Below are 26210 nucleotides of genomic sequence, written 5' to 3' on the forward strand. Positions count from 1 at the left end.
GTTATACAGTACTGTGCAGAAGTCTTAGGCAGGTGTTAAATGCTGTAAATTAAGAATTCTTTCAGAAATAGAAGTTTTATTATTATTATTATTTTTTTATCAATTAACAAAATGGAAAGTAAATGAACAGAAGAGAAATACAAATCGAATCAATATTTAGTGTGTCTACCCTTTGCCTTCAAAACAACATTTGTTGTTCTAGGTACACACAGTTATTGAAGGAACTTGGCAAGTAGGTTGTTCCAAACATCATGGAGAACTTATCACAGATCTTCTATGGATATAGGTTGCCTCAAATCCTACTATCTCTTCATGTGATCCCAGACAATCTTGATGATGATGAGACCAGGGCTCTGTGGGGATCAAACCATCACTTTCAGGGTTTCCTCTTTACGCTGAGGATAGTTCCTAATGATATTGGTTGTATGTTTGGGGTCGTTGCCCTGCTGCAGAATCAATTACTATACTATATTGCAGTTTACCAGTCTTTACATTTGGTGGTCTTTTTTCAGGCTTTATTTTTCTTCATTTTCATCTAGTGATACTGCCAGTGGCACACTTGCTCACTGTACTGTAACTATGGGGGAGCCCCTTTGTTGCCTTCGGATAGGAACTGTTGAAGATTTTTTAAAGCATATTTATTAGGTGTTTTATAGTGTCCATGCTTTATGCTTGTCTGTTTCCATCCAACTGTCATCCGATCGACCGGACAGATGGGGGAACGTAAAAAAAAAAAACATCCATCTGTTTTTTAGACCGGATCGAATATCGGTGGCTGTCAGCGGTCACAGTCCGCTGACATCCACCTCTCCATAGAGAATATGTATAACAAAGCTTGATAGTATATTTAGCATGCCAAATGGGAGCAAATAAAAGGAATTAACTGCTAGAGCTTACATACACTTTATTAATTGCTCTTTAGCAGAGTATGTTATTGTGTGAACCTTTTCAGGCTGGAGAGATTTTAAAATCTCAATTACTGACAGTATAGAAATCTCCACTCCATTTTGGGTTAATTGTGCATTTTTCCTGCCTTTCAATGTGGGGAAAAAAACTGCAGTTTAGTAAGTCTTCTGCCATGATTCACAGACCACGTTTGCCATATATGACATGTTCTTCGTTTTCTATAGAAAGCTATCATTTACAGTATAAAAAGCATTACATTTACCATTGTTTTCTTGTCTGCTTCCTCCCACAGGGAAACTGTGTAAACCTGACTGAGGCTCTAACACTTTATGAAGAACAACTGAGAATGCTTTATTGCCCTGTGGAATTTACTAAGGAAATAGTGTGTGTTCCCTCCTACATGGAACTGTATCCTTTCTACACTAAGAATTAGAAAAAGCATACTTTGAGATAGCAGAACATGCCTGTGTTGATAAAACTGTGTACAAATTTGTAGAAAAGTAAAATGTGTAACATACAATATATATGTTTAATTAAGTTACGTTAAAAGGGAACACATTTTTGGAACAAATAGTGTCAGATTTTTAGGGGTTGTAAAGTCAGATTTTTTTTTATCTTAATGCATTCTATGCATTAACCACTTCAGCCCCGGACCATTTTGCTGGTCAATGACCGGGCCACGTTTTGCGATTCGGCACTGCGTCGCTTTAACTGTCAATTGCGCGGCAGTGCGACGTGGCTCCCAAACATAATTGGCGTCCTTTTTTTCCCACAAATAGAGCTTTCTTTTGGTGGCATTTGATCACCTCTGCGGTTTTTATTGTTTGTGCTATAAACAAAAATAGAGCGACAATTTTGAAAAAAAATGAATATTTTCTACTTTTTGCTTTAATAAATATCCCCCAAAAATATATAAAAAAACATTTTTTCCTCAGTTTAGGCCGATATGTATTCTTCTACATATTTTTCGTAAAAAAATGGCAATAAGCGTTTATTGATTGGTTTGCGAAAAAAGTTGGAGCGTCTACAAAATAGGGGATAGTTTTATGGCATTTTTATTTATGGCGGCGATCTGCGATTTTTATTGATACTGCGACCTTATGGCAGACACATCGGACACTTTTGACACATTTTTGGGACCATTGGCATTTTTATAGCGATCAGTGCTATAAAAATGCATTGATTACTGTAAAAATGTCACTGGCAGGGAAGGGGTTAACACTAGGGGACGAGGAAGGGGTTAATTATGTTCCCTAGGTGTGTTCTAACTGAAGAGGGGGTGGGACTGACTAGGGGAAATGACAGATCGCTGTTCATACATTGTATGAACAGACGATCAGTCATTTCTCCCCCTGACAGGACCGGGAGCTGTGTGTTTACACACACAGCTCCCGGTTCTTGCTCTGTAACGAGCGATCGCGGGTGCCCGGCGGTGATCGCGCCTGCCGGGCACGCGTGTCGGCACCAGGGGCGAGCAGGGGGTGCGCACCTCTCCGGCGGCGCGCACGCGCCCATATTGGCTGAAATGAAAAATTACGTAATATTACGTGATTTCGCGCAGCCGACCTGCCGCAGTAAAACTGCTGCGGCTGGTCGGCTAGTGGTTAAGATAAAAAGCCTTCTGTATGCAGAAACTCCCCTGATACTTACCGGAGCCCTATCTCTGTCCAGCGATGTTCACGAGTGTCTCAGCTGTCTGGGACTCTCCCTCCTGATTGGCTGAGACACAGCAGCGAAACCATTGGCTCCCACTGCTGTCAATCAAAGTCAGTTAGCCAATCAGGAGAGAGAGGGGATGGGGCCGAACAGCAGCTCTGTGTCTGAATAGACAGATGGTGCTGCAGCTTGACTTGGGTGCCCCTAAAGCAAGCTGCTTGCTCTAGGGGCACTCAACAGGAGGGAGGGGCCAGGAGCACAGAGGAGAGACCCAAGAAGAGGAGAATCTGGGCAGCTCTGTGCAAATGCACTGCACAGAGGACGCAAGTATATCATGAGATTATCGGAGACTGCAGAAATATTCTACAGGAGATGGTCAGAGACTGCAAAACATACTACCTGAGCTGATCAGAGACTGCAGACATGATACAAAAGATGGTCACGGACTGCAGACATGATACAGGAGATGGTCTCAGACTGCAGACATGATACAGGAGATGGTCTCAGACTGCGGACATGATACAGGAGATAGTCTCAGACTGCGGACATGATACAGGAGATGGTCTCAGACTGCAGACATGATACAGGAGATGGTCATGGACTGCAGACATGATACAGGAGATGGTCTCAGACTGCAGACATGATACAGGAGATGGTCATGGACTGCAGACATGATACAGGAGATGGTCATGGACTGCAGACATGATACAGGAGATGGTCAAAGACTTCAGACATTGTAAAGTGTGTTCTAGCAGTGACCAGTGGGGAAAAACATTGATCACTGCACTTTGTGTAAACAGGAGTTTACAAAATATAACAAAGTGCCAAAAAAAACCTTTACAAACTATTGTTTGATCAGGCACAGGAGGACAGTAAATGGTTAACAAGTCTGTGAAGCTCTTAGCCTGACCAGCTAATTCTTTCAAGGATAACAAGGAAAAGGTAAAAAAAATCATGGATGGCTGACACAGGACTCTGGCTCAAAAATCTCTATAGAAACAGCTGAGCAGTGAGAATCATTGCCTACTCAGTACACATGGGAGAACACACTGATGATGGTTTGACTTCTGCAGCCGGAATTACCAGTGAGCATGTGACATGTTTGATCTAAATGTCATAATACCTTCTTCATACTCAGGTATGTTGGATCCTCTCCATCTCACTCCTGTCCAGCCCTGCTCTGGCCACTGGCATATTCTGGTCAAATGTGGCGGGCTGGGTAAGGGGCGGTTACAGAGGTAAGCTGATTGGCAGAGGAGGTGATGGGAGACGGAGCAACTTATCAACAGTCACGCTCCCCCACTCAGAAGAGCAGTGCTCTTGGCTGCCTGTTACACTGGTCTGTGCCTCCCCCTCCAGTATCTGAAAGCCTGCACCAAACTCCTTGCTGTCCAGGCCCCCCTATCGGTGGGCCTGCCGAGAGCCTGGGGGGGTGGGGGCGACAAGGTGGAGGAAGAGGCAAGGCAAGGGTCAACTGCGCTGCTAGGCGGCTGCCTAGTTTGCGTGAAAGTTATAGCGTCTACAAACTATGGGATATATACTGGAATTTATAACAAAATGCTTTCCGTGGTATTTTTAACAGATCAAAATTGAGCTAATAACGCTTGCTGGATACTTGTACAATTTTCCTTTAGACTTACCAAAACCATATGAGTTCACACCTAAACGCTTTCAATTTGCATGCAATCAGGTGGGCCCTTACACTACATAATTGAAGGCAATTCTAAAGGAAATTGAATAAGAAATTTTTTAAATGTATGGCCAGCTTTAGAGAATTTATTGTTGGTTTACATACACTTTAATACTGTAGAGCCAGCTGTTCTAACATGTTCTGTGTATTGGTTTATCTCTTATACTAAATGCTAATTTACAGGCTTAAAAGTCTCTGAAAAAAGCTGTGAATATACTCCAGAGATACTTTCAGGAAACATCCTACACCTTTTCCACAGAAAGTGGCACATATAATTTATTTAAAATAGAGCCGGTCCACACATCCTACTATAAATAATAGGATTTTAAGTATTTTTTTTTTAGAATATGTTAAAAATCACTTGCATCTATATTTGGGATTATTCCACACATCTTTTGCCATGTAATGAAACATTTTTTCACACAGTTCGTGCTAATGTGTTATCTGTAACAAAAGTGGTGTCAGATATTTGATATTGCATTAAAGATGTTCATCATCATGTCCTAAATTTATATGTATTCTGTATGTAGGAATATGTTTTATATTTATATGTGTATATGTATATATATATATATATATATATATATATATATATATATATATATATATATATATATATATATATATATATATATATATATATATATATATATTTATATTTGTTTGAAATATCAATGAATTAACCTAGTTAGCTATGTATGTATAATCCTTGTAAACCTGCTGACCCAGGACAATGAGGTATACACACAGTTCCAAAGTAAATAAACTGAATTGAGAAACAGAATTATAAGGGTACTGTCACTGACTTTAGAGTGTATTAGCAAAAGTGTGCCTGATCCAAAGAAGCCAAGGTTGGAGATCATGGCTGGCTGGTGCGGTGGTAACAGTTTGTGGGTTTCCCACTGGAGCAGTCCTGGTGGGGATGGGGGTCAGACGCAGTTGTAGGGGGGGGGGGTTTGTTGGAAGTGGGTAAGATGAGTGAGTTGGTGGGGCAGCTGAGAGCATGGAAGGTTACCAGGGTTGTGAGAGCATGGATGTTGGTGTTAGGGGAGTGCATTTACTAAACTCCTGCCAGCACTTCCTATGTTGCCGGTCTTTCTCCGCCTTCACTTCAGCAGCAGTGGGAGGGGGGTTTCGGAGGGAGGGGGGCTTTTGTTGGCAGAGTAGACAAACTTAAGAAAGAAAAATGCTGCCAGGTGTTCACTTGTCCCGCTAAGCCACTGAGCTCTTACCACACCTCTCTTAACTACAGTAGTAGAACATTACTTTAAACAATTGTATATTTCTGAAAGCAGAGGCCCTATAGAATAAAACACATCTTGAGTAGTGATGGACAAACATCCGACGGGACGGATCGCGAACGCTAACCGCGAACTTTCGCAAATGTCCGCGAACCGCAAGTTTGCGGCAGGCACCATTGACTTTAATGGCAGGCGAATATTAAAAAGCTGCAGGTCATATTTGCAGCCACAAAATACTTACTAGCTGTGCACAAATAGTCCCACAACATGGACACTGACCTACCAGAAGTATTAAGTGAAAAATCGGATACATAAGTAAGTGCCGGCCATTACAAGCCCCAAAAATTAGCCGACAGGCGTTCACCTGACAGCAAACAACTTTGTATTCTGTGGCTGGAGGTACATTAAGCTATTCATGGGGAATACAGAAGTAAGTGTCGGTCATTACAGGCCCCAAAAATTAGCCCACAGGCGTTCACCTGACAGCAAACAACCTTGTATTCTGTGGCTGGTGGAACATTAGGCATTCACCGGATACAGAATTAAGTGTCGGCCATTACAGGTCCCAAAAATTAGCCCACGGCCACAGGCATTCACCTGACAGCAAACAACCTTGTATTCTGTGTCTGGTGGTACATTAGGCATTGCAACAGCACTGGTGAACGGAGTGAACCACAACTGCGGTTAGCAAGGAATTCAATGCGATTCTCTATGCGACAACTCAGTATTAGGCCCCAGGCGTCACTCCTCACAACAGGAGTTTGGGGGATCTATACATCATCTCTGTGTCACATAAAGAAAGGCGTTGAGCTACTATGCATGGACGCATTACAACATGCTACCAAGGCTTAGCGTTTAAAATTAGTTCAAGGTCAATATCCCAATACACCACTACATGCAGGTGATTATCAGTAAGGGACCCCAGGCGTCACTCCTAGCAACGGGAGTTTGGGTATTCTCTACATCATATCAACCTTAGCATGTAGAGATGTATTTAGGTCACTAGGGGAGATGCTATGGAATAGCATCAACCCCTAGCATAGAAAAGTTAGAGCGAACATGTTTAACAATTAGGACAAGGCCTATAAGTATTTTATACTTCTGTCAAGCACGTAGTAAATTGTATTTGTAGTAACAAGTATTAATTGCATACGAGAAATAGTGTAGCTCAGGTACTTTGAGGATACACGTATTATACCCAAGTTGTACTGGCAACTAATAGAAATGTATGAGAGGCAATATAGCTCAGGTACTTTGAGAGTACATATAGTATTAGTAGTAACAAGTATTAATTGCATATGAGAGGCAATATAGCTCAGGTACTTTTGAGAATACATATAGTATTTGTAGTAACAAGTATTAATTGCATATGAGAGGCAATATAGCTCAGGTACTTTGAGAGTACATATAGTATTTGTAGTAACAAGTATTAATTGCGTATGAGAGGCAATATAGCTTAGGTACTTTGAGAGTACATATAGTATTAGCCCACAGCCACAGGCGTTCACCTGACAGCAAACAACTTTGTATTCCGTGGCTGGTGGTACAATAGGCATTCACTGGATACATAAGTAAGTGCCGCCCATTACATGCCCCAAAAATTAGCCCACAGGCGTTCACCGGACAGCAAACAACTTTGTATTCTGTGGCTGGTGGTATATTAGGCATTCACCGGATACAGAAGTAAGTGTCAGCCAATTACAGGCCCCAAAAATTATCCCATGGCCACAGGCGTTCACCAGACAGCAAAAAACGTTGTATTCTGTGGCTGGTGGTACATTAGGCATTCAACGGATACAGAAGTAAGTGTCGGCCATTACGGGCCCCAAAAATTAGCCCACGGACACAGGCGTTCACCGGACAGCAAACAACTTCTTATTATGTGGCTGGTGGTACATTAGGCATTCAACGGATACAGAAGTAAGTGTCGGCCATTATAGGCCCCAAAAATTAGCCCACGGCCACAGGCGTTCACCGAACAGCAAACAACTTTGTATTCTGTGGCTGGTGGTACATTAGGCATTCAACGGATACAGAAGTAAGTGTCGGCCATTACAGGCCCCAAAAATTAGCCCACAGCCACAGGCGTTCACCGGAGAGCAAACAACTTTGTATTCTGTGGCTGGTGGTACATTAGGCATTCAACAGATACAGAAAATAGTGTCGGCCATTACAGGCCTCAAAAATTTGCCCACGGCCACAAGTGTTCACCTGACAGCAAACAACCTTGTATTCTGTGGCTGGTGGTACATTAAGCATTCACCAGATACAGAAAAAAGTGTCGGCCAGTACAGGCCCAAAAAATTAGCCCACAGGCGTTCACCTGAATTTGAATGAAACATGGTCTACTGGTCACATGTGTTGAATTCCTCCGAGATCCATGCTTCATTCATTTTTATAAATGTGAGCTAGGCGAGTGCGCTTTTCCATCACGACCCCCCCTGCTGCGCTGAACGTCCTTTCAGACAGGACACTGGATGAGGGGCAAGCCAACAGTTCCATTGCAAATTGTGCAAGCTCTGGCCAGAGATCAAGCCTGCCCACCCAGTAGCATCGGAAAATGAGGAGTCAGCCGAGGAGGAGAGGGAGGATGGAGTAGGAGGAGAAGAAGAGGAGGCAGGCCTGCATGTAATATGTGGCGGTAAAACCAAATCTACATGGGTGCCACGGGTTACATGCTTGACGGCCGTCAAGGTTCACCCAGTGGGCAGTGAAATATATACCTTCCCTGCCCGTGTTTGCTAGACCACGTGTCTGTGATCAGACGTATCTTGGCAACGACACTGTGTGCCAGAGATACATTCACTTGCCGCTGAACATGGCCATATAGCTCTGGGAAGCCCTTCTGTGAAAGAAATTTCCTTCCTGGGACCGTCCATTGTGGTGTTCCAATGGCCACAAATTTTGGAAAGTCCACAAGTTTATATGGCAGTAGTTGGGCTATGAGTTCCGACAAGCCAGCGGTCAACCGTTGGGCAGGAGGGTTATCCGGCGTCATCGTTTTTTTACGATCGAACATTTGGGCCACGGAAGCCTGACTTTTTGCAGAAAAATGTGAGGAAGGCATGATGGAAGGTGGAGTGGAGGACAATTGTGAGCATAGAGGAGAAGGAGAAGAGGCTGGACGGTGAGAGCCTGGAGTGTTGCTTTGTGGGTTCTGATGGCGTTGCTTCCACTGGGCTCGGTGATGGGAGGCCAGGTGCCTTCCTAAGGCGGTCGTCCCTAGGTGAGTTTTGGGCTTACCGCGACTTATGCGTTGACTGCAAAGGCTGCAGATGGCAACACTATTGTCTGCAGCGGACACGTTAAAAAAAGACCACACTGCGGAGCCATGGGCCGGCGTCCTGGGAGCGCCAGATGTGACCGTACATGGTTAATGGCTTGCTCCTGATACATTAGGAGTCTGGTTTGTCCCTCCTGTGCAATGTAAGTTCGGCCTGCTTCTCCTCCCTATCTGCTGGTCCATCTCTCCCTCTGAACTCCCCTCCTCTTCCTCTCTTGTGGGGACCCACGTGACATCTGTAGACACGTCATCATCGACGTCACCTTCCCCATCACTAACAGTAGAGATCTCGGAGTAGGCAGCAACAGCAGGCACCAACCTCCTTGGGCTGATCTGAGTACTGTCGTCAGACTGCTGAGTGCCGGCTGTTGCTACCTACGCTTCCTGATCCAATGCCAAGAATGGCTGCGCATCTGAAGTGTCTTCTGATGGATCGGAAAATAATTCCTGTGACTCAAGCGGAGGGTATATGGTGTTGGTGGCGATCCACTCAACCAAGTCTGGTGCGTCCTTTGACGTAATCGAACAAACATTGTGCCACTTCCCACTTTGGCTCCGGCCTGGTGCTCCTGCCCTACCCCTACCACCCCTGCGGAGGGGCCTGCCTCTTCCTCTGCCTGTCATTTTTTAAATGACCCTGTGACAAAAGTCTCTAGAGAAGCGCAGTATATGTGGAAGAAGGTATATAACAAAATCTATCATTTTGGGGGGCCACTGGTTTATCGCACCAGTTATGAAACTTTTTTTATTTAGGATTTTTTTTAATGTGTGTAGCAGAGGTAACGCAGCGAAAAAGGCAAAAATTCAGCAGTAACCAAATACACCGCCAGTCACAATGCTGCACAATACAAATCCACTATAATATGCTTTCTATATTCAAAAGTATATTATAAGTGTATATTACACCTATATACTGCAGAGCAAGTAGCACACCTATACCAGTGCTTGAAAGGACTTTTGTGAACCTGTTAGGTAGCGATTTTTGTCGCTAAAGTCTGTCCCTGCTGGAAACGCCAACCTCTCCCTACACTGACAAAAAGTATATGAATGTATTACACACTATCATGTACTGCACAGCAAGTAGCACACATATACCAGTGCTTGAAAGGACTTTTGTGGACCTGTTAGGTAGCGATTTGTTTCGCTAAAGTCTGTCCCTGCTGGAAACACCAACCTCTCCCTACACTGACAAAAAGTATATGAATGTATTAGACACCTATATACTGCACAGCAAGTAGCACACCTATACCAGTCCTTAAAAGGACCTTTGTGGACCTTTTAGATAGCTATTTGATAGAATACAGCCTGTCCCTGCTCCAAACAGCACCCTCTCCCTACACTGACAAAAAGCAGAATGTAAGATGGCCGCCAGATCAGGTCTATTTATAAGGTAGGGGGTATGTCCATTTGCTGAAATGTCTCAATTGGCTGTCCTGCACCACCAGATGGATGTGTCATAGGTCAAAGTTCTTACCCATATAACATTGCAGACTGCCACGAACATCGCCAGATGTTTGGCGGACCGCAAACATGCAAAGTTCGCCGCGAAACGACCACCGGGCGAACCGGCAGGCCATCTCTAATCTTGAGTTGCCATCTGAACATAAAATGAGGGAAAATCCTCCAGTGGAAACACTTGGGACCATTCATAAAGCAGCACGGCTGCCGGTTTCCTTTATTACAAAGAAAGAAAGCTGCTACCCATCAGAATATGTAGCAGAAGTGATGTTCTGGCACGGCCATCTTGGTATACCCGCAGTAAGCCTACAGTCAGAAGGTGGCAAACGAATACAATTTTAAACCCACTGAAGACTTGCATTTACACTTAGGGCACTTTTACACTGAGGCCGGGTTCACACGTATGCAAATTGAGTGCGGCTTAAACCGCATCCAATTCGCATAACATTCGCACCACATAAGTGTGAACCCAGCCTGAGGCACTGGGGCGTAGGTGGTAAAGCGCCGCTATTCTTAACAGCACTTTACCGACATTTCAGTAGTGCTTTCCAGCTTTTAACCCCTGCTAGCGACCAAAAAAGGGTTAAAAGTGCTGCCCATCAATTTTAATGGGCAGGGGCGCTTTAGGAGCGGTGTATGCACCACTCCTAAAGCGCCTTGACAATGCTGCCTGCCGGAATTTTTTTTTTAGCATCCTGTCAGCACACTGCTTCAGTGTGAAAGCCCTTAGGCTTTCAATACAATAAGAAAAAATTGCGCTTATCCAGAAAAATAATTAATGCACATAAATTAATATATCACAAAACAAAAAGATATATAAACCAAGAGGAATATATATATATAATAGGGAAGGCAGCAGTTTCTAGTGCCAAGGCACAAAATATATGAACTAGAAAAAAGGAGGGGTTAAAACTGCGCCATGGCACCCAGACTCGTGAGTTATAAAGTCAGTTTGGTAAAATAAACATCAGGGTTTGGAAGGAAGAAAGTCTATAGGATTCTCCAGGGATTCCACAATACTGATGTATGGAATAGTGGATCCCACCCAGATGGTCCACAATTATTCCGTATGTAACTTGGTTACCAGAGTCATGAGCTGCTTACCAGATCATAGACTTAAATCAGCGGTCGACTGTGACCCAGCCGCGGCCTTTGAGGAAAGCAGGGGGGGGGGAGCCCACTTCCTAGATGTATCAATCTCTCCCTTGAGACACAGAGTTATGAGCGACGGTCCACCGTGATACACAGCACTCAAAGTGTGAAATCCCACCACCGATAATAAGAGCAGCTTACCGGAACTTCAATCATAAACCACAGTCGGCTGTGACCCAGCCGCGGCCTTTGGGGAGATCCCACTCCCTTGATGGAAGCACCACTTGCACCCTCGGTAATATACAATGGTGTCACCGCACAAAAAAGGAAACAGCAAACATAGCGTAACTCCGTGGGATAGGTTATTTAATAAAACGATAAAACGATAAAAGGTTTACTCACATATGAAGAAAACACAAGGAGCATTTGAAATTGCCGGCCGGCATGTATCAGAGCAATGCCCGTATACCAAACGTAATGACGTCACCGCACGTCCTCCCAGACGCGTTTCGTCATTCGACGTTATCAATGGGATAGGGCGTTGCGGTGCGTCATCCTATTAATAGGCTCAGAACCCACCCTGAGGTGTGAGCGACTATACAGCAGACGCCATCTTGGTCGTGGGCAAACACGCCCATACCTGACTAACATCTAACTGAACCTGCTTAAATGAATGAACAAATACGTAAGCGGTGTTGTACTTAGTAAATGAAGCATAATATAATAAATAATGGGTGAGCAGTTGGCTGCGATCAGGCACTAACGCAACAGACTGCTGAACAGCATTAAGATCTAGATTACAAGCCCACGCTATGCGCGGTGGCAATACCTATATCAGCATATAGGAATACAGTGCCATCTAATGGTGGCTTCACAAAGGTGCACCATAAATTCAAATAAAGGAAAAAAGGTAAAAAAGGAGTGCTGCGGGCCTAGCCTGGTGCGCGGCACCGGATCGGGACGGTTGTTCTGGCCCCCCCCGTTCCAGACATCTTTTGGGCATAGTAGAGCATGTCCCTGGGGGGGTCTTTTCCCTGGGTCTTGGCAGGCTTACCCTGTTTGGGGCCCGTTTTGTCCGCTCCACGAGGCGTCCCTCTGGCAGTTGGCGCGGCGGCGCCATCTTGGGCCTCCATCCCCGCGATCTCCGCCTGTCCTTTGCGGGTCTTTCCCCTGGTGCACAACGCCGGTGGTGGTACCGCTGTGGTCCCGGGAGTGCTGGCTTCCAGCATATGGCGGTCTCGAACCGGAATAACGGCCGGGGGAGGATCAATACCGGATCAGCACTGGGAGCTGTGAGAGATGCGTCCTCTCACATGCCTGTCCTGGCCACGCCCCCCAAACACGCCCATACCTGACTAACATCTAACTGAACCTGCTTAAATGAATGAACAAATACGTAAGCGGTGTTGTACTTAGTAAATGAAGCATAATATAATAAATAATGGGTGAGCAGTTGGCTGCGATCAGGCACTAACGCAACAGACTGCTGAACAGCATTAAGATCTAGATTACAAGCCCACGCTATGCGCGGTGGCAATACCTATATCAGCATATAGGAATACAGTGCCATCTAATGGTGGCTTCACAAAGGTGCACCATAAATTCAAATAAAGGAAAAAAGGTAAAAAAGGAGTTTCTTAAGGAAATCCTCGTGTGCATCGATCCAAATTGAAGCTCACAGGAGACTGATAGCTGCCAATCTCCGGAGCCACCGTGGAAAAGTTGTTAAAAGTGTGTCATAATATACAGTGTATGTACCAGTGAACAAATTACTAAAGTTATTAATAATAAGTGCCGAAAAGATTCTTTTAAATGAATAAAAAAATCCTTTTGGAAAGAATTAGACTAAAAGACTAATGGAAACACCTATAGTCCTCCTAGTCCAATGCGTGACAGTGTAAAACTATGCATAATAGTGTATAATAGTGTATAATGGCAGCTGTCGGTATCCACCGACAGCTGCCATTATAAACCTTGGATAGCCGGAGTACCAAAGAGTCAGTACCTCAGACTTAGGCGAAATTGTAGTCACATTGCTGACTTTACAAATCAAGCTGAGGTCCTGACGAGTAGATTCTTGGAGAAGGGTTATCCCCTGGATTCATTATTGGAGGCCAGAGAAGGGGTTTTGAACACTAATAGAGCAAACCTCTTGACCGATAAGGTTACTGTACAAGGGGATGGTTTTCCTAAGGACGTGCCTTTTATCACAAACTTTTCAGTCCAACATAAAAACATTAAACAACTTATTAGCAAACATTGGCATTTGGCGCTCAATGACAATGTACTAAAGGAAGTTCTTCCAGCTAAACCTAGAGTTATCTTTAGAGGGGCCCAATCTTTTTTTTTTTTTTTTTCAATTCTTTATTTTTCATTTTTCCTTATTTCACAATTCCACAAAAACAGGGACATTACCATGCCATATTGGAGAATAAAAGTCAACAACCAAGCAACTATACATTGTCCTTGTTCCTGACCTATCTCTAACCCTGCTTACCGTTAGGTAGTTAGACTACTATATAGCTCCCGCGTTAATTTACCGCTTTTCTGAGTTCCTATTCCCCTAAACCATTTGTCATGTCCTCTCCCCTTTTTGAGGTAGTGAAAAATCCCCATCACCCCCCTCCCACCCCAAAATCCGGGCCCCTGTCCAAGACCTTCCTAAGCCCAAAAAAAAAAAAAAACAATCATTCCTCCAAAATTATTCCTCCTCCTCCACCCCTCCCCTCCCCCACTCCTCACCCCTCCCCCCTACTCCCTTCGTTCCCTATAACTATCATAGGGGGCCCATACCTCCCTGAACCTCTCCTCCTGTTCCCTCAGAGCCATCGTGAGACTCTCCATACATTGGATTTCCCTAATTTTTTCATGCCATTGTGGTCTACTTGGTGAGCACGTATTCTTCCATAACGCTGGAATACATGCTCTGGCTGCTATTAACAGATGTCTTACCAAGGATTTTTTGTAATTTGCTACTGATATCGGAATATCTAACAGTAGATAGGCCGCTGGATTTTCTCCAAGAGACATTTCAGTTATCCCTTCTATTTCGTCTGAAACCATCTTCCAAAAATCTTTCACTCCTTCACAATTCCAAAAAATATGTAGCAGAGTTCCCTCTTCTTTTAGGCATCGCCAACACATATTTGACGTTTGTGGAAAAATTTGATTTAAAACTTCTGGGGTCCTGTACCACCTGCTCAGAATCTTATATCCTCCTTCCTGGTACTTAGATGCTAGGGAGGCTTTATGATTAAATTCAAAAAAAAAATTCCTCTGAGTCTCAGTAAAGGTTACCCCTAAGTCTCTCTCCCAGGTTTGTATAAAACCTATTTCTTGTGGAGCTTTCATTTCATTGATCAGGGAATAGAACAGTGATAGTGAATGTCTAACCGCTTCTCCCTTTAGACACAATTTTTCGAATTCCGATAATCTTACCCTCACCGTAGTCTGACTCTGTATTGATCGCAGAAAGCCCCTTAACTGTCTTCTCCTATATGGCTCCAAGTCCTCTGCTAACTCGCTTTCTATTTCCTCCCATGTCATTACCCGGTTTTCCTTCTGGAAGTGAATCAATCTAATTTTGCCATAAATGCCGGGTTTCCCAGGACTGGTGTCATCGGATTTACTTCTATTTCATCATTTGATTTTCTAAATACTTTTTTCACCACCCTAATTGTCGTCCCAATCGTTGGATGCTTTTTAACTGCTTGTGGTAAAATAGTTCTAGAAAGCCAAATTAGTCCTTCCAATGGTAATTCTATCATTGCCTGTTCTAAAAGAATCCATGGTTTAACTTTCGGGGTGACGCACCAATCCAACACTCTTGACAGATGCACAGCCTCGTAGTATGTGAGTGGGTCTGGAAAACCTATGCCTCCTTTTTCCTTTGGTAAAGTTAAAATGTCTCTCCTAACTCTGGCTGGTTTCCCTGCCCAAATGAATCCCGCAAACTTCGCTCTGATCTCTTTCAAAAATCCCTGAGGTATGCTAGTAGGGAGTGTCTGTAATAGATATAATAACCTCGGCATTGCATTCATCTTTACGATATTGACCCTACCGAACCAAGTAAATACCTCCTTATCCCATTTTTGTAGGTCACGTTTTATTTGTCTTACCAGCGGTGCTAAATTTAGTTCTAAAATTCTATTTAATTTCTTCGGGATTTTGGTCCCCAGATATCCAATATGTGAATTTGTCCATTTGAATGGGAAAAAAGAGGCCAATTGTCGTTGTTGTGCCATGTTCATCTCTACCCCCATTGCCTCCGATTTGTCATAGTTTACTTTAAAATTTGAGAGCTCACCATATCTAGCAATCTCGGCCAGCAATGGAGGGAGAGATAAAATAGGTTCCGTAAGAGAAAACAACAAATCATCGGCAAAAGCCGCCAGTTTGTAAACTCCTCCCTTTACACAAATACCTCTGATATCGGTGTTCTGCCTTATTGTCCTCAAAACGGGTTCAAGTGTCAAAATAAAAATAATTGGTGACAGAGGGCAGCCTTGTCGCGTCCCATTCCGTATCTCAAAAGGTTCCGACATAATCTCGTTTATTTTTATTCTAGCTTTCGGCTGCGAATATAGACTCATGACCCATCTTTGCATCCCCTCCCCTAAACCAATATATTTTATGATTGTTTTTAAAAACTTCCAGTCTACCCTATCGAACGCTTTTTCAGCGTCAGTTGATACGAGAACTAGAGCTTTCCTAAATACCTGGGAGAAATGGATCGTATTAATCACCCGCTGCGTATTCTCCCTGCCTTCCCTTCCTGGGGTAAATCCCACCTGATCTTGGTGTATCAGGTCAGGGATATATGGTAATATTCTATTTGCTAGAATTTTGGTAAAGATCTTCAAGTCAACGTTTAGAAGCGATATAGGACGGTAATTCGAGCATAGTGTTAAATCTTTTCCCTCCTTAGGTATAACCGCTATATGTGCCAAAAGAGCTTCCTCCGGAATCCCCTGTCCTTCTCTTATCGCGTTATATGCCTTTAAAAATCTTGGCATAAGTTTTTCTGCATAGGTTTTATAGTAGAAAAGAGTGAACCCATCAGGGCCGGGAGCTTTACCTGGTTTTAACAATTTGAGGGTGTTTGTAAATTCCTCAGAGGGGCCCAATCTTTAAGGTCCCAACTAGCCCCTAATGTCCTTAATCCCCCCACTGGAGGTATGGGATTTTTTGAACAACTTACGGGCTATTATAAATGCAGGAAGTGTAGAGTCTGTACTCTCAATTCCTGCTCACAGAGACGTACCACCACCTTTAACTCTACGGCTACAGGTCAGGAGCACACCATTAAACCATGCATAACTTGTGCCTCCACAGGGGTTGTCTATTTATTGCAGTGCCCTTGCGGCCTACAATATGTGGGCCGTACTAAGCGGAGTCTCCAAATCCGGCTTAACGAGCACATAACCAACATTTTAAGTGGATTTAGAAACCATTCTGTTTCGAAGCATTACCTGCTCAAACATGACAAAAACCCAGCGAATACATTATTCCTAGGAATAGATAAATTCAAACCCCATTGGAGGGGGAGCCATCTGGTCAGGTCCATCTCAAAGATGGAAATGAGCTGGATATACCGGCTTAAAACATACGCCCCCTACGGTCTGAACATAGAGACAGACGTTAACGCATTCATTAACAACGCCTAGTTTGAATTCTCTTTAGGTTTTTTCCAGGTATTGTTTTACTGTTTAAATACTGTTTGTTTCTTGATCCATGTATATAGCCGAATGCACACTGTTTGAGTTGTTAAACCTACGGTGGGGTGTGTGAGACCCCCAGCAGACGCCTGTCTATATTTCCATGGGATCAGTACAGAGCTATAAGTGCTATTTCTAAATATAGGATATTTAATATTCTTTATCAATTAGGGTATAATGATCTGGTTGCACCTTTTTTTAGTTGTTTTTGGGGGGTTGTGTCACACCCCTCATCAACCAGTATTCCCTTTCCTTCTTGACTTCTCCCTTCCCTTTTTATTATTTGGATTTTATTTCCCTTTTTATTATTTGGATGTCATTTTCTAAACAATTTTCTCTTTTATGGTCATTTATTTGTATATGTCCATTTTTGCCACATGCTGTTTGCATTCACTTTTATAAGGCATATTATTAATACACTATTATGCATAGTTTTACACTGTCACGCATTGGACTAGGAGGACTATAGGTGTTTCCATTAGTCTTTTAGTCTAATTCTTTCCAAAAGGATTTTTTTATTCATTTAAAAGAATCTTTTCGGCACTTATTATTAATAACTTTAGTAATTTGTTCACTGGTACATACACTGTATATTATGACACACTTTTAACAACTTTTCCACGGTGGCTCCGGAGATTGGCAGCTATCAGTCTCCTGTGAGCTTCAATTTGGATCGATGCACACGAGGATTTCCTTAAGAAACTCCTTTTTTACCTTTTTTCCTTTATTTGAATTTATGGTGCACCTTTGTGAAGCCACCATTAGATGGCACTGTATTCCTATATGCTGATATAGGTATTGCCACCGCGCATAGCGTGGGCTTGTAATCTAGATCTTAATGCTGTTCAGCAGTCTGTTGCGTTAGTGCCTGATCGCAGCCAACTGCTCACCCATTATTTATTATATTATGCTTCATTTACTAAGTACAACACCGCTTACGTATTTGTTCATTCATTTAAGCAGGTTCAGTTAGATGTTAGTCAGGTATGGGCGTGTTTGGGGGGCGTGGCCAGGACAGGCATGTGAGAGGACGCATCTCTCACAGCTCCCAGTGCTGATCCGGTATTGATCCTCCCCCGGCCGTTATTCCGGTTCGAGACCGCCATATGCTGGAAGCCAGCACTCCCGGGACCACAGCGGTACCACCACCGGCGTTGTGCACCAGGGGAAAGACCCGCAAAGGACAGGCGGAGATCGCGGGGATGGAGGCCCAAGATGGCGCCGCCGCGCCAACTGCCAGAGGGACGCCTCGTGGAGCGGACAAAACGGGCCCCAAACAGGGTAAGCCTGCCAAGACCCAGGGAAAAGACCCCCCCAGGGACATGCTCTACTATGCCCAAAAGATGTCTGGAACGGGGGGGCCAGAACAACCGTCCCGATCCGGTGCCGCGCACCAGGCTAGGCCCGCAGCACAGGGCGAAAGTGTCCCACTTTACTGGGGGGAGGAGGAGGACAGAGAAGGAGCAGGCCAGGGACCGGAGGATGAGCAGGCCCCAGACGCACAAGCTGAGAATACTGTGCAACCCACGCTGGCAGACATACTTAAAGCAGTTAATAAATGTACTGCATCTGTGGACACTTTGAAGGAGCAGTTTGGATTACTAAGGCAGGATATGCAAAAGATTCGTGAACGTACTACTGCAGTGGAAAGCAGAGTCAGTGAGGTGGAGGATCAGCTGCAGCCCATGGCCCAAGACACTAGAGCTGCCCTGCAGATGGCTAGAGACGCTTATGATCGCGTGGAAGACATGGAGAACCGTCTCAGACGCAATAATGTCCGTATAGTAGGGCTGCCGGAGAGGGTGGAAGGTAAAGACCCCACCATGTTTGTAGAGAACTGGCTGATTGAACTTTTTGGCAAAAATACGTTGTCACCATTTTTTGCGGTGGAAAGGGCCCACCGAGTACCTTCGCTCCCACCGCAGCAGGGGGGCCCCCCTAGATCCATCCTGGCAAAACTACTCCACTACCGGGACAGGGAAGCGGTGCTGCGTCAGGCTCGGGAGCGAGCTAACATCCAACATAATGGCGTCCGGGTGTCATTTTACCCAGATTTTTCGCAGGAAGTACAAAGGCGCCGGGCCAAATTCCTTGATGTAAAGAGGCGACTGCGACGTATACAACTCCCATATGCTATGCTCTACCCAGCGAAGCTCCGGGTGGTGGTGCGGGGTCAAGCCCAATTCTTTGAGTCTGCAAAGGAGGCCATGTCATGGCTGGATAGAAACGAGCAATCTCTACAACGCCAAGCGCAGGAGGAGGGGGAGTGAGGCATGAGCAAGTTATTTTTACTTTTTATTTCTTTGGTTTTGCCTCCAGACACTGAATATGCAAGATTGAAATGTTTCTATGCTTCACTGCTGTCTTTTTTAGGGGGGATCCCCTACTTTTTGCCTGTTTGAATATTTCTTTTTCACTTACCCTTTGGCCGGGGGACATTATGATTGGCAGCACATCGTGAGGAAAGCTGTTCTTAGTAGGATGATTTCTGTGACTGGAGTAAGCCGACGTTTAGTCGCACAAAGTGCTGGAACCGCCCTGTTGGTGGACATTGATGATTCGGGACCCGTTTGGTCCGCAAGTTATGCTAACTTTTGTTTTTCTAGCTACCATATGAAGACAGAGGTACAACTCAACAGACCTGGGCCGTTGGCCCTTACGCAAGATATTGTGCAGGAGAGGACAGAGATGGGGGGAGGCCCTTTTTCCCGACAGTGGGGTCAGACTGTACATTTTTGCCCACAAGTATATTGCTTTTTGATGTTAAAGGAAGACACCCATGGCTAAGGTATCCATTGTGTCATGGAACGTGAGGGGTATGCATTCTCCACTGAAACGCACGATGCTATTTATGTGTTTAAAAAAATTTCTGCCTGGGGTGATCTGTTTTCAGGAAACACACCTGACTGCGGAAACTGTGTGCTTTCTGAAATATGTGTGGGTGGGCAAGGCATATCACTCTACACACACCTCCTTCTCTAGGGGGGTGAGTGTACTAGTGCACAATGCCCTGGATTTCCAGGAAATTGACAGTGCGGTAGACTCTGAAGGTCGCTATGTATTCATCCATTGCAAAATTGGTACATTGATTTGTGTATTGGCGTGTGTTTATATCCCCCCGCCGTTCACGGCAGCGGTGCTCAGGCTCCTCCTCTCTTTTTTGGAGGGCAGGCCGGAAGTTCCGTTGCTCGTGATCGGCGACTTTAATTGTTGTCTGGACCAGGTGGCGGATAGACATCCGGGCCCTAGACCCTCTGCCCTCGCTAGGAGTACTCCCCTGGCGCGGTTGTTGCAAGAGGTGGGCTGGATAGATATCTGGAGGCACCGTAATCCAGGGGGCAGGCAGTTCACGTGCTTTTCGAAGACGCATGGCTGCCTGTCCAGGATAGACCTGGGGGTGGGTAACGCAAGCATACTTCCACTGATAGCGGACCTGTCGCATAGGCCCCGTAGTGTGTCGGATCACTCGGCCCTGGTGGTGCAGCTCTGCGTGGCACCGCAGGGGAACCTGGTTAAGGCACCATGGAAACTGAATGCATTTTGGTTGAAATTGATTAGATCCCATACCGAAATAGAGGAGAGTATACGGAGGTATTTTGTTGCGGAGGAGGGGGTGGAACGAAATGTGCTACAGTGGGATGCCTTCAAGGCATATCTTAGGGGCCTCCTCATACGGGAAGTGACTGGGGTGAAGAGGGCCTCTGCTGCATTACTGATAGAAGTGGAGAACAGGGTCCAGGAAATGGAGCGGGCTTACATTGCAGATCCTTCTGATTTGGCCAGGGAGTCCTGGCAGGCGGCTCAATCCGCCTACCAGCAGTTGCTCTCCTCGTCAGCAGAAAAGAAGAGATTCTTTGCCAAACAGGCGTTTTTTGAGGAGGGTGAGAAAACCGGCCGTATACTGGCACGGATTGCGAACTCCCATCAACGGTCACCTGAGATAGGGGCTATTAGAGCTAGGTCAGGAGGGGTAGTCTCTCAGCCAGACCAGATTATGCAGGAACTGGCGGGTTTCTATGAGGCCCTGTACAGTTCCGGCGCGGCATATACCCAGGAGGATCTGGAGCTATATTTGACCCAATTGACCTTCCCGGGACTGTCCGCTAATCAGCGTACTTCGCTGGAGAAACCGGTTACTGTCGAGGAACTGCAAGAGGCAGTCAGTGCCTTCCCTAACTGTAAAGCCCCGGGGGAGGATGGGCTGCCCATGGAGGTATACAAACAGTACTCGGGGGTGTTGCTGCCACAGCTTTTGCAGGTTTTTAACAGCGCCAGGGAGGGAGGGACTTTGCCCCCTTCCATGTCCAAAGCAAATATAGTACTGTTACTTAAGCCAGGCAAGGATCCCGTGGACCCGGGGGCCTACCGTCCCATTTCCTTATTACAGAGTGACGTTAAGATCCTGGCCAAGGTGCTCGCCATTCGGCTAAATGGGGTGGTGACTTCTATAGTACATGGAGACCAAGCCGGGTTCATGCCTAACAAATCGACGGCGGTTAATTTGAGAAGGTTGTTCCTTAATATACAAGCGCGGGCAGACAACATGGGCAGTAGGGCTCTATTATCCTTAGACGCAACAAAAGCCTTCGATAGTATTGATTGGAATTATCTTTGGACCGTGTTGCGGAAATTCGGATTTGGCCGCTGTACAGCCAGCCGCAGGCAGCGATACGGACATTTGGCTCGTTGTCGGCGGGCTTTGCACTGAGGAGGGGGACGCGGCAGGGTTGCCCCCTGTCCCCCCTCCTCTTTGCCCTGGCTATTGAGCCGCTGGCCATTAGTATCAGGGCTAACCCTCGCATCACCGGTTTTTGTTATGGCGACATGCAGGAAAAGGTGATGTTGTATGCTGACGACACGCTTCTTCTGCTGGGAGACACGGACTCCTCCCTTAGAGAGGCTATGATGGCAATCACAGAGTTTGGAAAATTCTCTGGTCTGCTCATAAACTGGGCAAAGTCAGCACTGCTTTTGTTGGATGGTGATGACACACAAGTAATTAACGCTGTCTGCCCCATATCCATTACTTCATCCTTTAAATATCTAGGGGTACAGATAACGGCCCGGCCACGAGATTTCATACATCTAAATATTTCCCCCCTGTTGCTGAGGTTTAGGGACAAGGTAAAAAAAGGTATGGGCGTGTTTGCCCACGACCAAGATGGCGTCTGCTGTATAGTCGCTCACACCTCAGGGTGGGTTCTGAGCCTATTAATAGGATGACGCACCGCAACGCCCTATCCCATTGATAACGTCGAATGACGAAACGCGTCTGGGAGGACGTGCGGTGACGTCATTACGTTTGGTATACGGGCATTGCTCTGATACATGCCGGCCGGCAATTTCAAATGCTCCTTGTGTTTTCTTCATATGTGAGTAAACCTTTTATCGTTTTATCGTTTTATTAAATAACCTATCCCACGGAGTTACGCTATGTTTGCTGTTTCCTTTTTTGTGCGGTGACACCATTGTATATTACCGAGGGTGCAAGTGGTGCTTCCATCAAGGGAGTGGGATCTCCCCAAAGGCCGCGGCTGGGTCACAGCCGACTGTGGTTTATGATTGAAGTTCCGGTAAGCTGCTCTTATTATCGGTGGTGGGATTTCACACTTTGAGTGCTGTGTATCACGGTGGACCGTCGCTCATAACTCTGTGTCTCAAGGGAGAGATTGATACATCTAGGAAGTGGGCTCCCCCCCCCCCCCTGCTTTCCTCAAAGGCCGCGGCTGGGTCACAGTCGACCGCTGATTTAAGTCTATGATCTGGTAAGCAGCTCATGACTCTGGTAACCAAGTTACATACGGAATAATTGTGGACCATCTGGGTGGGATCCACTATTCCATACATCAGTATTGTGGAATCCCTGGAGAATCCTATAGACTTTCTTCCTTCCAAACCCTGATGTTTATTTTACCAAACTGACTTTATAACTCACGAGTCTGGGTGCCATGGCGCAGTTTTAACCCCTCCTTAGGCTTTCACACTGGAGTGATAGGGGAGGTGCTTTGCAGGCTCTATTTTTAGCACTAAAGCGCCTGTAATGCGCCTCTGTGCTTATTTAGTCAAATACAGTATTTGGAAGTCCTGTTTTGATGTTGAATTTTAAAAGCATCGGCAAGCCTGCTGATCTCACAGAACACCGCTGCTTTTAACCACTTAAGCCCCGGACCATTTTTCTGGTCAAAGACCAGGCTACTTTTTGCTATTCGGCACTACGTCGCTTTAACTGACAATTGTCCGGAAGTGCAACGTGGCTCCCAAACAAATTGACGCCCATTTTTCCCACAAATAGACCTCTCTTTTGGTGCTTTTTGATCACCTCCGTGTTTATTTTTGTTTATAGCGCAAAAAAAAAAAAAAAAAAGAGCGACATAAATGCTATAATAAATATCCCCAAAAAATGTTTTCCTCAGTTTAAGCCGATACGTATTCTTCTACATATTTTTGGTAAAAATGATCGTGACTGCGACATTATGGCGGACACATCGGACACTTTTGACACCATTTTGGGACCATTGTCATTCTTACAGCGACCAGTGCTGTAAAGATGCACTGATTACTGTAAAAATGACACTGTCAGTCAAGGGGTTAACCTGTAGTGGGCGCTGAAGGGGTTATGTGTGACCTATTGAGTAATTCTTACTGTCAGGGGGCGTGGCTTGCCGGGTCACATCACTGATCTCTGTTCCCGATGACAGGGAACACGATCAGTGACATTGTCACTAGGCAGAACGTGTGTAAACACATCTCCCCGTTCTTTAGCTCTGTGACCTGATCGCAGGACACTGGCGGCGCTCGGGTCCCGAGGGCGCGGTCACAGAGCTCGCAGCAGGGTCGCGAGTGCGCCACCACACGGCGGCAATTTAAAGGGCACGTACCTGTACGCCCTTTTGCCTGTCCGTGCCATTTTGACTACGTAAAAGTGCGTGCGCTGGACGGCAAGTGGTTAAAATTGAACATCAAAATTGTTTGACGGATTTCTAAATACTGTATTTCACTATATAAGCGCAGTTTACTGGTAAAAATAAGTGTGACATGCAAGATTCTGTTGGGTGTAAAAATATGTCCGTTTGGTGACTTCAGACTGTGGGCTTACTGCGGACGAGTACTGGTGTACCAAGATAGCCACGATGGAACGTCGCTAAGGTTGCATTTTCTGATGGCTAGTGGATTTTTGATAGAACACTGGCACCCGAAGCCGATTGACAAATCAGCTTAGGGTGATGACATGTGGGATTCCCGGACAGGTAAGTGTCCTTATATTAAAAGTCAGCAGCTACAGTATTTGTAGTTGCTGACATTTTTTTTTTTCAGTCTGGAGCTCCTCTTTAGTACAGCGGCTCCTCCTGAGCTTAGTGTGTACCACACTTTAGTCTTTTGGCCCACCAGACTCCATCTAAAATTGTGTCACTTTTCACAGACTGACCCTTTAACTGCTTGCCGACCAGCCGTCGCAGTTATACGGCGGCAGGTCGGCTCTGCTGGGCAAGATCACGTAGCTATACGTCATCTCGCCGAGCAGCCAATAGCGCCTCGCTCACCCCTGACTCCCACGCCCGTGCCCGGCACCCGCGATCGCTCGTTACAGAGCGAGAACCAGGAGCTGTGTGTGTAAGCACACAGCTCCTGGTCCTGTCAGGGGAGAAATGCCTGACCACCTGTTCATACAATGTATGAACAGCGATCAGTCATTTCCCCTAGTGAGTCCACCCCCCCTACAGTTAGAACACACCCAGGGAACATACTTAACCCCTTCCCCGCCCCTAGTGTTAACCCCTGCCCTGCCAGTGGCATTTTTATAGTAATCAATGCATTTTTATAGCACCGATTGCTATAAAAATGCCAATGGTCCCAAAAATGTGTCCGAAGTGTCCGCCATAATGTCGCAGTACCGAAAAAAATCGTTGATCGCCGCCATTACTAGTAAAAAGAAAATATTAATAAAAATGCCATAAAACTACCCCCTATTTTGTAAACGCTATAACTTTTGCGCAAACCAATCAATAAACGCTTATTGCGATTTTTTTTATATGAAAAATATGTAGACGAATACGTATCGGCCTAAACTGAGGAAAAAAATTGTTTTTTTATATATTTTTGGGGGATATTTATTATGGTAAAAAGTAAAAAATATTCATTTTTTTCAAAATTGTCGCTCTATTTTTGTTTATAGCGCAAAAACTAAAAGCCGCAGCGGTAATCAAATAAAATCAAAAGAAAGCTCTATTTGTGGGGAAAAAAGGATGCCAATTTTGTTTGGGAGCCACGTCGCAAGACCGCGCAATTGTCAGTTAAAGCGACGCAGTGCCGAATCGCAAAAAGTGCTCTGGTCTTTGACCAGCAATATGGTCCGGGGCTGAAGTGGTTAAAAAGGCAAAGTGTAATTCTGCACACTGCATTGCCTTTAACTTGGAACTGCTATAAACTAATATTGTAAAATGTATGCTTTGGTCCCCACCATGTGTCTCCTTTCAGCTGAAATAACGTTACACAGCTAACAAACGCTTTATACAGAATGTGTTGACATATTACATAGAATTAAACACATTTGGCTAGAGACAGTTTATCTAATCCCTGCAGACAGACAACATCAATTTTACAACAAAAGTTTCCCTAAAAACGATCATTAACTATGAAGTTTATCATATTGCCAGTGACCTACATACCGTAGCAGCCCAACATCTGCTTAACATGTATCTGGCAGCACTTTGCTTGAAGGTTATGTGAGAAATTGTTTCCCACTTTCATGAACTCAATATACTTCTCCTCACACTAAGGACCAGTTCATACCACATGCAGTCCAGTGTGTTTTTTTTCTGCATCAAAAACACATGGAAAGTAAGTTATATGGTTGACAATGGCATAGTTCACACCAGTGTTGTCAGTTCCAGAAAAAATAAAGTAGACCATGCTGCATTTTTCCTGCACTGGACTGTACTGGAATGCGGTAAAACGCATTAAAAAAACACCCTGAAATGCAATTGAACACTGTACAGTAGGGACAAGAAAACAAAATGCATCCAGAAACAAATATAAATGAATAAAAGCCTGGACACATGATATATGAAATATATATGAAAGGTTTGATAAATTAGTAGAGTGGAGTAGAGTGGTGTCCAGCACCATACTGAAGCAGAGCATGATCCTCTCCCTTCAGAGACTGGCCT

The 26210-nt window shown here is 45.0% G+C and overlaps 1 protein-coding gene across 1 annotated transcript in view; it reads left to right on the forward strand.

The window, feature by feature from the left end:
• SMS (spermine synthase) overlaps nucleotides 1-26210 on the forward strand; it is a 271766-nt gene that overhangs the window by 218006 nt on the left and 27550 nt on the right. Inside the window, exon 10 of the mRNA XM_040338251.1 lies at nucleotides 1199-1314. Within this exon, the coding sequence (XP_040194185.1) occupies nucleotides 1199-1314 (116 nt within the window). The remainder of the gene's footprint in view (nucleotides 1-1198; nucleotides 1315-26210) is intronic.

This window comes from Rana temporaria, chromosome 2 (genome assembly GCF_905171775.1).
Source record: "Rana temporaria chromosome 2, aRanTem1.1, whole genome shotgun sequence".
Classification (NCBI taxonomy): Eukaryota; Metazoa; Chordata; class Amphibia; order Anura; family Ranidae; genus Rana; species Rana temporaria.